Genomic DNA, 14,234 nt, shown 5'->3' with positions numbered 1-14,234 from the left:
GAAAATAGCCTTCCATACTGGAGATTTCAGAGTAGCAGGAGAGGCTGATCGGTTGATGTGGGTTTTTAAAACTGGCTGTAGCTTGAAGTTAGAGGAGATAACGTGTCACAGTTCAACAGGTGTGTGTCTGTTTTTTTGGTCTCTTGGCATGCATGCTGGATGTGATATTGGGGGTGTGGCTGCATCGTCGATTCTACATTTCATTTTGAAGTTCGAGAACGAGATGTAATTTCGATTGATTTTTGACTTAAGACCGAAATCATGACACCCCTGTTCGAAACAGGAAATGTGTGATGCATGCATTGCTTGACAAGTCTCACACTTCACAAATTATACATAATTATGGCAATGATGATATTAACATGCCCACAATACATATTTGGCATAGTGCCACCATCTGGCAAGATATAATGGCTGTTACACTGGAGGCACATGATCAATTTCTCAGGTGGTTCATCAGAATCATGTCATAATTACAGGATGATGTCAAGATGTTGTTGATGTTGAATAGTGAAGGGATTGTTGATATGTTGAAATGTGTCAAAATAGTGACAATGAGTATCTCGCTAAATAAACACAAAATCTGTCATAAAGTCACAATGTATTGGCTGATTTGGCTGAAACGTCACAGTTTGTTGATTATTATGGTAATGAGGATATTCACATGCCCAAAATGCCTGTTTGGCATAGCGCCACCATCTGGCAACAGATAGAATGGCTATTTCACTCAGGAACAGAGATGTAGCCCCATGTTGTGGCCCAGGGACTCCATAGTGCCCCCTTTTTGTCTACACCCACACACCCCTCCCACCCGTACCCCAGTGGGTAGGCTTAAAGCAGTTTTTTTAGGATAACTTGTTAACTGTTGCACTGCATATCACAAAATGTATTTCATAAATTGGTCACTTGGATGCAAATCATTGTACCCTACATATTTGTGGTGTAGAACCTCCTAGTAAATACCATCACACCCAACAGGAAGTGAGTCAGTGTTTCCAATGTGTAAAACCTGCAAAAACAAATAGCACACACATCAGATTGCTATTTGCAATTTTACATACGCACCACATGTGAGTGCATTGATGGATTCCAAAATATCCCGGGTCGTGGAGCCGTAGGTGCTCAGGTCCGTCATCGCCGCTTGTGGCTATATTTTTTTTCCTGTATTTTTTTTTTTACCCTATGTTGAATTAAAGACACTCAGTAGCCTAATAGATCATTTTCTGCAGTCCTGAACTGGGAAAATGTGGGGTAGAGGGGATAGGTTTCTAGATCCTGCAAGAGGGCAAAAAGTGCTGATTTGGTGGTTTACTACAGTAGAAGGTATAGTGGAAAGAGACAGAAGAAAGGGAGCAAGCCCAATTAAGCAACTTTAGAAACAAGCCCCAAAAACCGCAACCCGCAGCACTTTTTTGTAAGATGTCTTTGTTTGTCATTTTCATGCACTATCTTGGCCCCCTCTAACCACCTACCACAAACAGATAGGCCACTACAAATGTGAAATATTTGCAGAATTTTTATTTGATTGTCATCTGAACTGTTCCTTTGGACATTGGTGCCATTTTTGGTGTTGCATGAGGTAGCCTATTTCTGCTTAATGGCTGCTGGCCACCCAGAAAGAAAATGATAATAAATATTGCACTACAACTAATATGTATGGTGGATTTTCTTGCTTTGATACAGTATATGATGCAATTTGCCAGTGTCCATTATTATACTAACAAGGTAGTTTTAGATAAATTAATTCCTAGAAAATCACCCAGACTACATGAACACGTGTAGTCAGATCATTTCAACACTGAAGAACATAAAGGTCTGTGGCCACACAAGTGTTAATGGGGTGTTTGTCTAAGGGGCGTCATCCAGCCCTGCCTTTCAGACAGAGCTGTGAATGCAGTCGCAGGCTGCTGCTACTCAGGCTATTGATTGCAGCACTACCGCAGCCTCTTGATACATCTCAAGGTCACTGGGTTTTCATGTGAGAAGATAGGGCTCAGAGTCAGACCAGCAGAGTAGAGCGTGAAGTAAGATGACCTGCACCGCCAGGGTGTTCACACCGTCTTTAATGAGCTTTCTCTCCGAGGCCAAGAAGTGTTGTCAGGCACGCTGTCAGTGCTTCTTACCAAGACCCCATGGATGAGTGGCTTTAGAAAATCTATAATTCAATAATAATAATAATAATAATAATTCAATAATTCATTGAAAACATGAATACATTGGAGTCTGTGATTTATTCATTACTTTTGTCTGTTGTCCCAAAAAGATTTCCCAATGCAGACTTCCACTATTTATGCATGACTAAAAAATGAACGTGGAGAGTGAAGTTGTACAAATACCTGGTTTTAGCTCAACAAAACATTGAACCTCTGAGATAGTCGAAAAATAAAAAATACGAGTGTGAGCATGCACTGTTCTGCAAACACACACCCAACCCAGCATTCTCTTCCTGTGAGAGCTGGGAATCTTGAGACAAGCCAAACAAAAGACTTCATGGGATTTGCTCCTCACCGAGGGCTTGCTTTCACCTGAGGACACACACACACGCACACACACACACACACACACACACACACACACACACACACACACACACACACACACACAACTTAGGTTGCCTTCGAGATGCATGGGACTTTTGGGTTAACAGCTCTGCCCCAGACACTCTGATATATGACCTTGATCTTTTTATCAACTGCATTTAGACGCAGCCTTTAATGTACCAAAGGTCACCACTACAGTCAGTCACTCATCACATTGTTTCACATTATTGTTGTCTTAATTATAGAATCACTGGCCTTGCTCTTAGCAAAGCTATTTAGTGTTAGCTGAGCTGTGGTGAAAGGGCTCGTCTAGGGCTACCAATGCCACTTCACCTCCTGTCTGACATTACACCGGATTATAGTAAATCCCATTACTTCTCTCTCTCTCTCTCTCTCTCTCTCTCTCTCTCTCTCTCTAGCCTACGCATCTGATAAGGATTATCAGGGATGAGCACTGTCCACTGATGTGGCTGTAACTCCATTGATGTGACTAATTCTGTTTGTGTGCTTTGCATCAAGTTCACTTCACCACCATTGTCTATATTCTGTATGAGGTCAGATAAATGTTACAATGTATATCACCATTTCTACCTCAGATTTCTATTCTGTAGAAGCAGCCTACAGGAGTGTAAGTTAGTACACAACAGGATATTTCAGGTGTTGATTTGTGTAGTACATGCACACAGTCCGAGAGAGAGGTGCTGCTGACTGGCCGGCGATAGTCCAGCTCTGTCTGGTGACCTTTCAAATCTTCATTATCGAGATAAGAGCCTTTTCTAAATATGGGGATTAGGCCTGTTAGCGTTGCATCACTCACGGTCATTTAATTTGCATCACTTTATGACTTACAGCAGAGCAGTTTGTTCACACACACACACACACACACACACACACATACACACACACACATACACACACACACACACACACATACAGCGTTCATGTGTGTGAATTATTTCAGAGTTCAGAAACAAGCACTTTCTCTGTCTCGTTACCCAGGTCAGGTGTTGTAAAGGTAATGGGCCTTCGGCCAATCTGTCCAGTGTTATATATCCCACACCTCTCAATCAACACCCAGATCACCTTTAACCCAATCAATAATTGATGATTTCATCAAGGTAAGTAGGATCATGATAGAGGACCTCCACAGGATGTCCTGCACCATTCTGGGCAGTGATTGATGTGTAGTGCAAGGAAGATCCCAAGGCAGAGTATTCTTACTTTTTCCCCCACCATAAAATGTATCTATTCTGGTACTCTTTAATTCACTTTAATTAGAACGTAGCCTATGCTATTTTTTGTCTTTCAAAACATCAGGTCATAAAGCCATGTCCTTTTTGGATGCAGGTGGTGTTATTCTCTTCTTCTGTTTCTATGATGACTCAGTCATCATATTGTAAATGGAGTTTGAGTCCTGTCATAATACATTGATGGTCAGTCAGAGTCTGGTTGAACTGGTTGAATCCGGCTGCATTTGTGACTCACATCATTCCCATTAGCATATTCTGAAGAAAGACAACTGCGTTTCTAAGAAACTCAATGGGGTGTTAATTTTTTTTGCCGTGACGAGATTAAACTCGACATGTTGACTTTAAAGTTGGTGAGCAGGTGAGACGTGGAAAAGCAGTTTTAGAAAAATTAGTTTTGCCATGTTAACCTATGGAGACTAACTGTGGGTCATGAAGGGCACTTGTTTGGATGTGCAGTGGCCTTACCCACGTAAAAACAGAGTGAAATAACATTTTGTAGCCTACTATGGACCCTTTCAACAAGGTAAACAAAAACAATGCTTGAACGTTCTATTTGGGCCCCAATCTACTTCCTCTGCATTAAGATAACATATGGAATGTTAAAAAGGAAGTCTTGTGGGGCCAACTATGATGCTGATAATGGAACTCTCTTGAAAGGGTCAATAGAAATATTATTGGAAACATGTATTGTTTATATATAAATGGCATAGTGCATGGTATTTCCATAACTGCGAGATATAGCCTACGCGCTTCATGATGACAACAATGAGTTACATTGACCAAGACAATCTATCTGAAATAACATCTATTTGAAGTAGGCCTACCATTCATGATTGTCACATATTGAAGTTGTGGGAAGTGAACATAGCTTAAACTGTAGGCCTATGTTTAAACTTTCGAGTTTAATGTCGGCATGTCGACTTTAAAGTCGACACGTTGAGATTAATGTCGACATGATATTTCAACTTTATTCTTGAAATTTCGAGTTTAATGTCGACATGTCCGTCGTAGCCTAGTATCCCCTACCAGCTCATTTTTATTTCACTGAGATAGTCTGACTCCTCTCAATGCGTTTACGTTTTCCTCAGCCATGACGTTAATTTAGAAATTGAAAGAGGCTGTGGTAAACGGTAGTCGCAATGCCTGCAAACACAGAACAATTGCAGTCCGCAGAATGTGTATATTTATACAGCAAAGGTAAATAGATTGTTTCCTGACTGCCTATGTGGTTTATTATCAGTTTGTAAAGGTAAGGCAAAGTAGGAAGTAACATTAGGAATCCCTGATCAGGGATGATCAACATAATGCAATGTCTATGCCCTAGCCTAGAAATCTAGACGCACCCTAGCGGCAGCAAATGTAATTTGCAGTCAGGGTAGTCTAGCTACTCTCCGTTGGCTTGCGAGCTGGAAAAATCAAACTTTGTTCAGGCCAATCACATCATGTATAGAGTCGGTGGGCGGGCTTAACATAATGACGGCAGAGTTGCGACGGTTCTGCATGAATTCCCTGCTACTTGAAAACAAAGAAGATGGATGCTGCTGCTGGCGAACAGTGCGACTCGAGTTAAGCTTTTTTTAAGTTGGCAAAAGTTTTATCAACTAGCCAACTAGCTCTGCTGGTGGGAAAACACATGGGACTCATGAGTTGTAGTGCTATCATATTGCGTGCAGAGGGAATTTGACAACTGTTTATCCCACCCCTCGGATTGAGCACTGCCAATGGTGAGATCCCAGACCATACATCTTGATGTGGGTCTGGCTCGTCAGGCTATCTATGCCCATTATAAATGCATAAACATAAACATGTGATGCTAGGGTTGGAAACATTTCCCAATTGTGAGTACCCAGACTCTCTTCAGGAAGTGAAATGAAATGGCTATGGAGTGTTGGCCTCAGCGTATGAGTGGTATATACAGTAAATGGACACAAAAACCAGGTTCAAAATCCGTACTATAATCCCAAACATATCTTATCATTGCAGTAAAACAAATCTAAGTCTGTGTTATGTACAGTATGTAAACATTCCTAGTTAATTACAGATAAAAAAGCACATCCAAGTTGAGCACACTCCAGTCTGTGATCACTTCAAACTTGGATGAGTGTTTTTACTCAGTGCTCTTCTCTTTCATCCTAGTCCATATCTGCCAACATTAGCTTTCAAAATACGGGTGGTGGTGGTGTGTGTGTGTGTGTGTGTGTATAGCCCACCACTTCTTCTTGATAGGCTACTTTATGTTGTTTATTGATGCTGTGTAAAAATGCTATACCCTGCATCATGATCTGTTTTTGCATAATTACATGCTTCATACGGTAGCCTATACACTCCAAGTGCAACACTATTGTGTATCAACAACACTCAATAGTTTGTCTAAGTAGATAATAGTTTATTAATCACTGTATTTGTTCCCTAACAATTTGACAGCTATTTCTCGAGCATTCAACTAGCCCACTTGCTTGTGAGACACGGCTACGTAGTGCACACGCCAGGTTTGCCGGGTTTTATGACAAAAGGGTTGAAATTGATTTATATGTGTAAGATGTTTTTCTCTCACAATCTGGCAACCTGGGAAATGTCAGACAAACCAACAAAACTAATGGATTCATGAGTCTATGAAGTTTGATGCTCATGCAAATTAAGGGAGTTTTCTGGGAGAAATAACAAAACGGGAGTGCACTGGGAGATGACCCAGAAATAGGCCTACGGGAAACCGGGAGTGTTGGCAGACATGTGAAGGCAAACCTGTCTCTACAGTTGACCTTTAAGGTGACCTTTGTTTTTGTCCCACCCTGGATTGTACTTTGCCTCACCAGGGCCTTCTGGTCAGGGGTACTGGCATATTTTTAGCCTGTAGCCTTTACTCATGTGTATTAACATATGACACAGAGGGGCCCCTCAATATATTTCCACACCTCTTATGGTAAAAATAGAGGTTGGTCTTAGATAGCCCTGATGGTTTTATGGACCAGTCAGGACAAAGTGTTTTTTTTTTCTTCTTTTTTTCTGATAGCTTACATAAGGCTGAGCTGTAAATATAATCTACATGGTACAGAGCGGTGGCCGAGTGTTATTTGTGTGTGTGTGTGTGTGTGTAGCTCACATGAGATGCCCTGATTTCCTAGCTCATAGCATTATGCCCTGTGTTGTTGTTAGGACTGAAGGAGCATTACAGGGAAGCTACACCAGACGCGTAACTGAAACGTTCCATTCGCGATGCGTAAAAAACATTTTAGAAGACTGGTCTATTTTTTTCGAATGTATGCTGCGCTATTACATCTGCTACTTCTGCAAATTATAGTGGAAGCTAATTGTTGCAGCAGATGCAACGCGAACGGAACGCTTCAGTTACTCGCCTGGTGTAGCCTCCCTGTTAGGCTACCATTAGAACACTATTGTTTTAGTCCAGTTGTTTAGTTTAAGAGCACTGTATAGGTGCTGCAGGTCAATAAGGTTTCAGAAACTTCCCAATTTGCACATTGTACATTTATCAAATTGTTAAAATTCCATTTGGCTCTTAAGGTTTTTATGAAAAGCAAATCTTCTGCAATATGCAGATGAAATTGAAATAAGATTACTTTTTGTAATTGTGCCACACCGCTTAATAAAGCAGTATTCAATAAGTCAAAGGAGGGGGAAAGGCTTTGGATCAGTCTCTCTCTCACACACACATACAGTATATTGATTCAACCTTTCAGGACAACAATTTTAGGTCTTGATTTTAATATCTATACATTCACCCGTTTTTGCATCTTATTTGTGTCCTCTTTCTTCTGTCAGTGTGTGATGAGGATTCCTGCACTGTTATCAGGTTGAGCCATCAGCTGACTCCTGCAGCAGGCAAGATGGGTGGGTAGGGGCAGAGCCTTTTAGAGGGATATACAGTATCTATCTATAAGGCTCTGGGTAGGGGAAGGGGAAAAACGTGACTTTAATGTAGGTCAATGGTCTGGGCCATTTGTCACAATTTTGCATTGCCATACTCAACAGGAAATGGTTTAGGGAGTACTTCTGATTTAATATCTATGTGTGTTTACTCACTTTCTTCTCTCTCTCTCTCTCACACACACACTCACATACAAACTTAATTATGAAAATAAAAACAGTTTTATTTAACAAGTTATTTATTGGAGGCATGTGAGAAATTAAAAGGCCTGTCGTTGGGTATAAAATGTTTCTCTCTCTCTCTCTTTTCCCCCCTACTGAGGTCTTGCTTTTGTTCAAATAATTTATAGCAGAACCCCAGGGAGACATCCTTCAGCGATACAGCAAATGAGCATTTCAGACTTGAAAGCCTGGGAAAACAAGAAACAAGATAAAACATCTGTGCTATTTGAGTCTCTATAATTTTACAATCTAATCGACCCAATACAGCCTTGGCATTACTTCTCAATAACAACAGCGGTGCTAAAGATCCTCACAAATAATTCATCAGCTTTGGTGCTGCTGAACAAAATGTCTGCCCTCAATTAGGAAACACAATGGGACATTTGATTTGTTAGAGAAGTCTTGAGCATTTCTGGACTTCAGACGAAGGCAGAGGCTTGCCAAAAAAGCAAGCAAAGGTCACTCGATTAAAGCAAAGGCAAAGCTCACAGGTGGCAGAGGGAGACGGTCTGGACACTGAGGTCCTATTCACAGGGCTGAAGTCAAGCCTTGAGCAGTTGTTAGGTGTAAAAGAGAGGTACATGCTTGTTGGAGTCATGAAAAATGAATTCTTCTGTCGTGCCACAGTCATTAGCACCTAGCCCTCTGAATCATTTAAGAGAAGGCTGTTCACTTTGCTGTCAACACATGGAGCAATTCATTTCAAGTCTCTTCAGGCCTTTCCCACAGTATTCTTTTCTTCATTTCCTTCCATGTGTGGGACTACAGAGATGACACCTTTTTTTGCCACACAGTAGGCTCACTAATTTACACACACACACACACACACACACACACACACACACACACACACACACACACACACGATTCATAACACAATGCAATTCAGAAGCATTCACAACAAAACAAGAATATTCAAAGTGACCAAAGTCCAGTATTTTTTTTTAGGTATTTGTTGCTCAAAGCTCTGATTCCCGGCTTTGACGGTCAAACAGTTCCAAGAATAGCTGGCAGCTGCCAGGCCACACCATACTTTTTTTTTCCTTTTTTTTTTTAAGACCCTTATTGTGTGGGAATAACTATGAGGCGATGGGCTTGTCAGAGCAGGAGTATGACTGAATGTTTTACACTTATGTGTGTGTATGTGTGTGTGTGTGTGTGTGTGTGTGTGTGTGTGTGTGTGTGTGTGTGTGCGCGTGCGCGCGTGCACGCGTGCGTATCTGTGTGTCTGCATTCAAGCCCATTTAAATACACTGCTAAAGTGTACATTGTCCAGCATTCTGTTATGTGGGCAGCAGCTCGGGGGCTGTGAAGGAAAAGTCTTTAAACTCCTGGTTGCCAAAGGTGAACGGGGCGTCCTCGATGGGAGTAAGCGTGGGCTCCTCCTGGGTGAAGTCGGGGTCAAAATTACTCACATCCTCCAGCGATTTCTGCAGAGATGAGAAAGAAGCAAGATAGACCGTTGAAATGCAAAATTCCTCCTCCTCTTCCCTCTCACTTGTGCCATATCGTTTAAATACAGAACACAAATCGACAAGAGGCCGCACTGACAGCATAACAGGCAACCATAGCAACAAAACAACAAAGGCACAACAGACCAGGTATACAGTAACAGTACCAGTGACTACACAACAAAATGTGCAGTGTCAACTGGCTGGACTCACTATTCTGGGTTTGAAAGGAGGCTCGAGCTCTCGCTTCTTCAGGACGTTCCAGTCGAGGCCGGAAAAGAACGGATGGGACGTGATGGCCTCCTCTCCTCCCTCTCTCTCCACACAGCCTAGGCGACACTGGGGGTCCTTCATCAGAAGCTGCACACACACACACACACAGATCAAATGGGGGCTTATTAATATGAACTGTATCAAGCATCAGTCCAAGGTAGTACAACTGAACAACTTGGCCAAAACTATCATCTTTTTGTGTGAACATTATTTGTTAGTAAATACAGAAGCAGACACCAAATGGAAAACCAAATCCAAAAAGAGGTAAAAGATCTTAAGTCAGTAAACAGAGCAAGGCTTTAGCCAAGTACTACGACTGGCTTATGCAGATAGTGAGATTTCTGTATGCAAAATCCCTTTAAGATAGGCAGACACTTTTATTTCAGCTGCATAAAACAGGCATACATATTTCAACTGGACATGATCTGATTGATGTGCTCTCACTGTACATTCAACTGCTCACATGGCAAAACAGCGGATAACAATTTCTGACATGCAAGAAATCCGATTGGATCAGACAAGAGCTGGAACATTGATTGTTAGGTCTTCTAATCGGGCATCGTGAGCCAGGCCAAACCACATGACATATCACACAGGAATTTGGCCCGCTTAAATTATTTGTAGGATCCGACTGATGTCGGGTTAAAATCAATATGTACAGTATGCAACAACATACTGTACATATTGATAACTCCATAGTTTCAGTGTATCGGTATGTCCACTGCAATACTGCAAGAAAACATCTAAACACTGAAAGCCCCCCCCCCCCGTGCATGGGCAGATCTCCCTGTTCTTAAAAAGAAAAAGAACAAGTGGGGGACTGTGCTGCAGGAGATCACTCTCTACTAGGTCAACCGTTGACCCCTCCTTTTGTGTCAGGATGGGTGTAATGAGGTCACAAAGGTCAAGGAGGTCGGCCCACAATCAGGGAGCTTAATTATCCCTGGTGACGGGAGGTCATGAGGAAGCGGTGAGGAGTCAGAGCCGGCTCGATGGCATCTGCACTCAATAAGATGAATCAGACGTGCCTGCTTACGCAGTTAGTGACGACAGGAGCACTGCTCTGGTGTGCCCAGATTTTGGCAATCAAAACAGACGAGTGCTTGAAAGTTTGGGGATTGCACAATTAAGAAAGTCAGAAGACTTTTTTTCTCCCCCTTTGGTTGTCAGTTGGTCCAGACAAAAGTGAAAACAACAACTGTTAATTAACTTCCAAAAAAAATAAAAACTGTTTGTTTACTGTTAATGTGAACTTTTGTAAGGTTCATATTCTGTAAGTCGCTTTGGACAAAAGCATCTGCAAAAATACCATTTTTTTCAATCTGCCTGTGCAGCCAACATTTTCTATAGATTTTTTATGTCTGTCTGATAAAAACAGTAACGCTATAGCTATTTTAATGGCTGCGTATGCATATGAGAACCCATTACTTTAAATAAGAGAACCCACTTTAAATAACACTTCAAAGTCTTGTGATTCAGAGATGCAGGTTAACCATTCAGCCGCTCATGCATGTCTAGGGTCAGACTGCTGCTAGTAGGCAGTTCAATATCACTGCCACGTGTCCTAGTGGTTTTTCCATAGCATTATTCAATAGCATTTGGTTCTGCCGCAGTCAGGCTGTATAGCGCTGGGTACAGTCTTACTCCGCATGGACTCTTTCCATGCCTGTGGAATGGCTGACTCGGCGCAGTGATCATACAGTGCGCGTGGCACAGCTGCGTTAGTGACGACACAGTCAGCCTCTCAGTCAAGTGCCTACTTGTTCTCTCTTTTAAGTCTCCATCTCTTTTTCCCAGTCTTCACACTTCTCGTTTATGTTAGTCTCACATTCTCTCTTTTTCCTCTTTCTACCTCGCTCTCTTTCTCACATTTTGGGTTTCCTCACTGTGCTTCTCCAGCCTTCTCTTCTCTCTCTCTCTCTGTCTCTCTCTTTCTGTCTGTCTCTCTCTCTGTCTCTCTCTTTCTGTCTCTCTTTCTCTCTCTCATCTTCCCCCCCCTTTCTGCCCTACATACTTCCAGACTGATACTCTGCCTGTCTGATATCTTGTTAGAGGAGGGTCACCGAGAGGTCAATCTCTGCTACGGGAGCTGAAGCCCACAGGGATGCATTTTATTTATCCACATATGTACATATATTCCCAACCCAAGAGTATGATCCTGCAAGGTGCCACAGATTTGCTTGCTAGTGTTAGCCTGGCTAGCGCCACCACTTCTCAATGAGACGTGGTCTGGGAACCAAACGTTCATTTTCTCGTATTTGAAAAAAATGCCCAGATCCGTTTATTGGGTGCCACGGATGTCTATCAAATGCGTCTGTGCATAGCTCATCATTGTCTTGCTTTCCCCCTTGTTCTGTGATTGGTCCCCTATCTCAGGCGAAAATTTGCTCCATGGTCTCCAGGCTGCCTTAGCAGCGTGAATCAAATCGCGCGCAAGGCAGCATGGGAACACCCAGGCTATGCTAGTGTAGTATTTCTACAACATTGCAGAAATGTGTGTGTGTGTGTGTGTGTGTGTGTGTGTGTGTGTGTGTGTGTGTGTGTGTGTGTGTGTGTGTGTGTGTGTGTGTGTGTGTGTGGATGATCCCATCACTACAGCAGTAGCTTATCAGCAGTGTGTGTGGCTTCACCCTGGGTGACATGGAGGATGTTGCTTCATACAGGAATTTGCAGCTCTGCAGAATAGTTAGAGATCTCTGTGCGAGAACCCTAAGCACTAGTAGCGCATAACATCTAGTACTTGTTGCCTAATTGAGAGAGAATAGAATAAACAAAAATGGGTATTCCTATTGTAAACTCAATGTTTTTATGTGCTTTTTATGTGCTTTTGTAAATTATATTTTATTGCTGACTTGACATCTGGGAACAACTGACTTAGACAATTGATGGTTTTCAAGGACTACAGTTGAAAATTATCCGGCTGGCAAACACTGGCACATTTACAGAAATGTTATGAATGTGCACTGTGCTTCTAAATAAATAAATAAATTAAATTAAATGTGAATTGAATTTGGGACCATTTATGCAACATCCGCATCGCAGGGTGTGAGTTTTCAAAGAACACTACCCTCAGCTGTGAGTCAATTCCCATTACGCCCCATTATTATTTTGTTGTTAAATGAGAGTTGCACAGAAAGGATGTGCTATGAAATTGACACCACAGAGTACTGTCTTTGTCTTGGGCAGTGTTGTGTTAGTATTGTACGGTTAGTCACTCTGTGTATATAATATATTATTATGGCGCTGGAATCATGTCAAAAGTCCTGAGTGCGATAAAACATCTTCACAAGCAAATTATTTAAAAGTCCAAGGAGGTTTGTGTGGGTATGATCCCATTGAGAAATGACCAATCACCAGAGGGCCAGTGTCTCCCTTGGTTTGCTCCCTCAAACTGTCACAGTTGACTCACGTGAGCAAAGCTCTACTTTGAGAGAGCTAGCAGAACTCATCTTCGAAAGCACGTTTGGCCCCCAGCTGTTGTTTTGTGTGCTTGTAGGGGTCCCCCCCCCCCCTATTCACAGCTGCCTGTACTGCTCTCGGCTGTGGAATTTGTGTGCACAGGAAAAAATTGTGCGCATGCAGTTAATATCTGCACATGTGACATAAAATAATTTGTTCACAGGGATGTGCTCAGGACTTGACATGATTATAGCGCCATATCTTATCATATTGTAAGACCCTTTGAATAAAAGAATGTAAACATAAAATTAAAAATAAGAAAGAGAAAAAAAAAAGATATTCACAATGCCCAGTGTGTGGCCTGACAGCTGTGTTAGTAGACAAGCTGAGAGATACACACACACACACACAGAGCAGAGGAGCAAACAGGGCTCCAATTCAGAGCTGATGACAGAACTCTTGCCATTCCTAGTTGTCACTGTTTAAATGTTGAAGTGTCATTTGCCATGTAGGCCAGAGTAAGTGTTTGTGCCAACTCAAATCCCCTTGACTTTATACTGTATACTGGTGCAGCTCTGCGGAAAGGCCAGTTATTCAGCAGCAAGGGGAGTACAGGCTGTGACCTCAGGCCCAATTGTTTTTCTTGTGAATGTAGTGTGCAGGCTCGGCGCCACTCACCCCTTTGAGGATGTCCTCGGCTTCGCTGCTCAGCCAGGAGGAGTAGACCACCGTGTCGCGGCAGATGCACTCAAACAGCTCGTCCTCTGTCTCGGCCTCGAACGGAGCGTGCCCAGACAGCATCTCGTACAGCAGCACGCCAAGCGCCCACCAGTCCACCGAGTGACCATACGGCTTCTCCTCGATGATCTGATACACACACACACACACACAAACAGACACAAACATGGGATTTGTAAACATAAACATGCACGCACACACACACAAACACACACACACACACAATGTACATACATACCCATATCACAAATAGACAAGCAGGCATACTAGGGATGGCACGGTTTTTGAAAAATGCTCCGAACCGTGCGGATGGCATGTCACGGTTCGGAGTGTGTGTTCGTCGTACGGTCCTACGGTTCAGGCTAGTTATGGCATGCGCAATTGATTCCCATGTGACAATGTGTTTCCCTTTCGCGCGAGAGTAGGAGTATAGTTTTGAGTGCTGTGCGCGACTGGAGTCTTTAGAAATGGCAAGTGCG

General features: G+C 42.5%; 1 protein-coding gene across 3 annotated transcripts in view; it reads right to left on the bottom strand.

Annotated features, from left to right (window-relative positions):
• Nucleotides 1-8,842: 8,842 nt before the first annotated feature.
• The window catches only part of prkchb (protein kinase C, eta, b), a 34,345-nt gene continuing 28,953 nt past the window's right edge, over nucleotides 8,843-14,234 (bottom strand). For all 3 annotated transcript variants that reach the window (XM_042095262.1, XM_042095260.1, XM_042095261.1), the window contains 3 exons: nucleotides 13,696-13,884; nucleotides 9,559-9,705; nucleotides 8,843-9,324 (listed from right to left, as the gene is read on the bottom strand). In XM_042095262.1, coding sequence (XP_041951196.1) covers nucleotides 9,178-9,324; nucleotides 9,559-9,705; nucleotides 13,696-13,884 — 483 coding nt within the window. In that variant the 3' untranslated portion in view covers nucleotides 8,843-9,177. The remainder of the gene's footprint in view (nucleotides 9,325-9,558; nucleotides 9,706-13,695; nucleotides 13,885-14,234) is intronic.

Source organism: Alosa sapidissima, chromosome 6, assembly GCF_018492685.1.
Source record: "Alosa sapidissima isolate fAloSap1 chromosome 6, fAloSap1.pri, whole genome shotgun sequence".
NCBI lineage: Eukaryota > Metazoa > Chordata > Actinopteri > Clupeiformes > Clupeidae > Alosa > Alosa sapidissima.
This window is presented reverse-complemented; position numbering and strand designations above follow the sequence as displayed.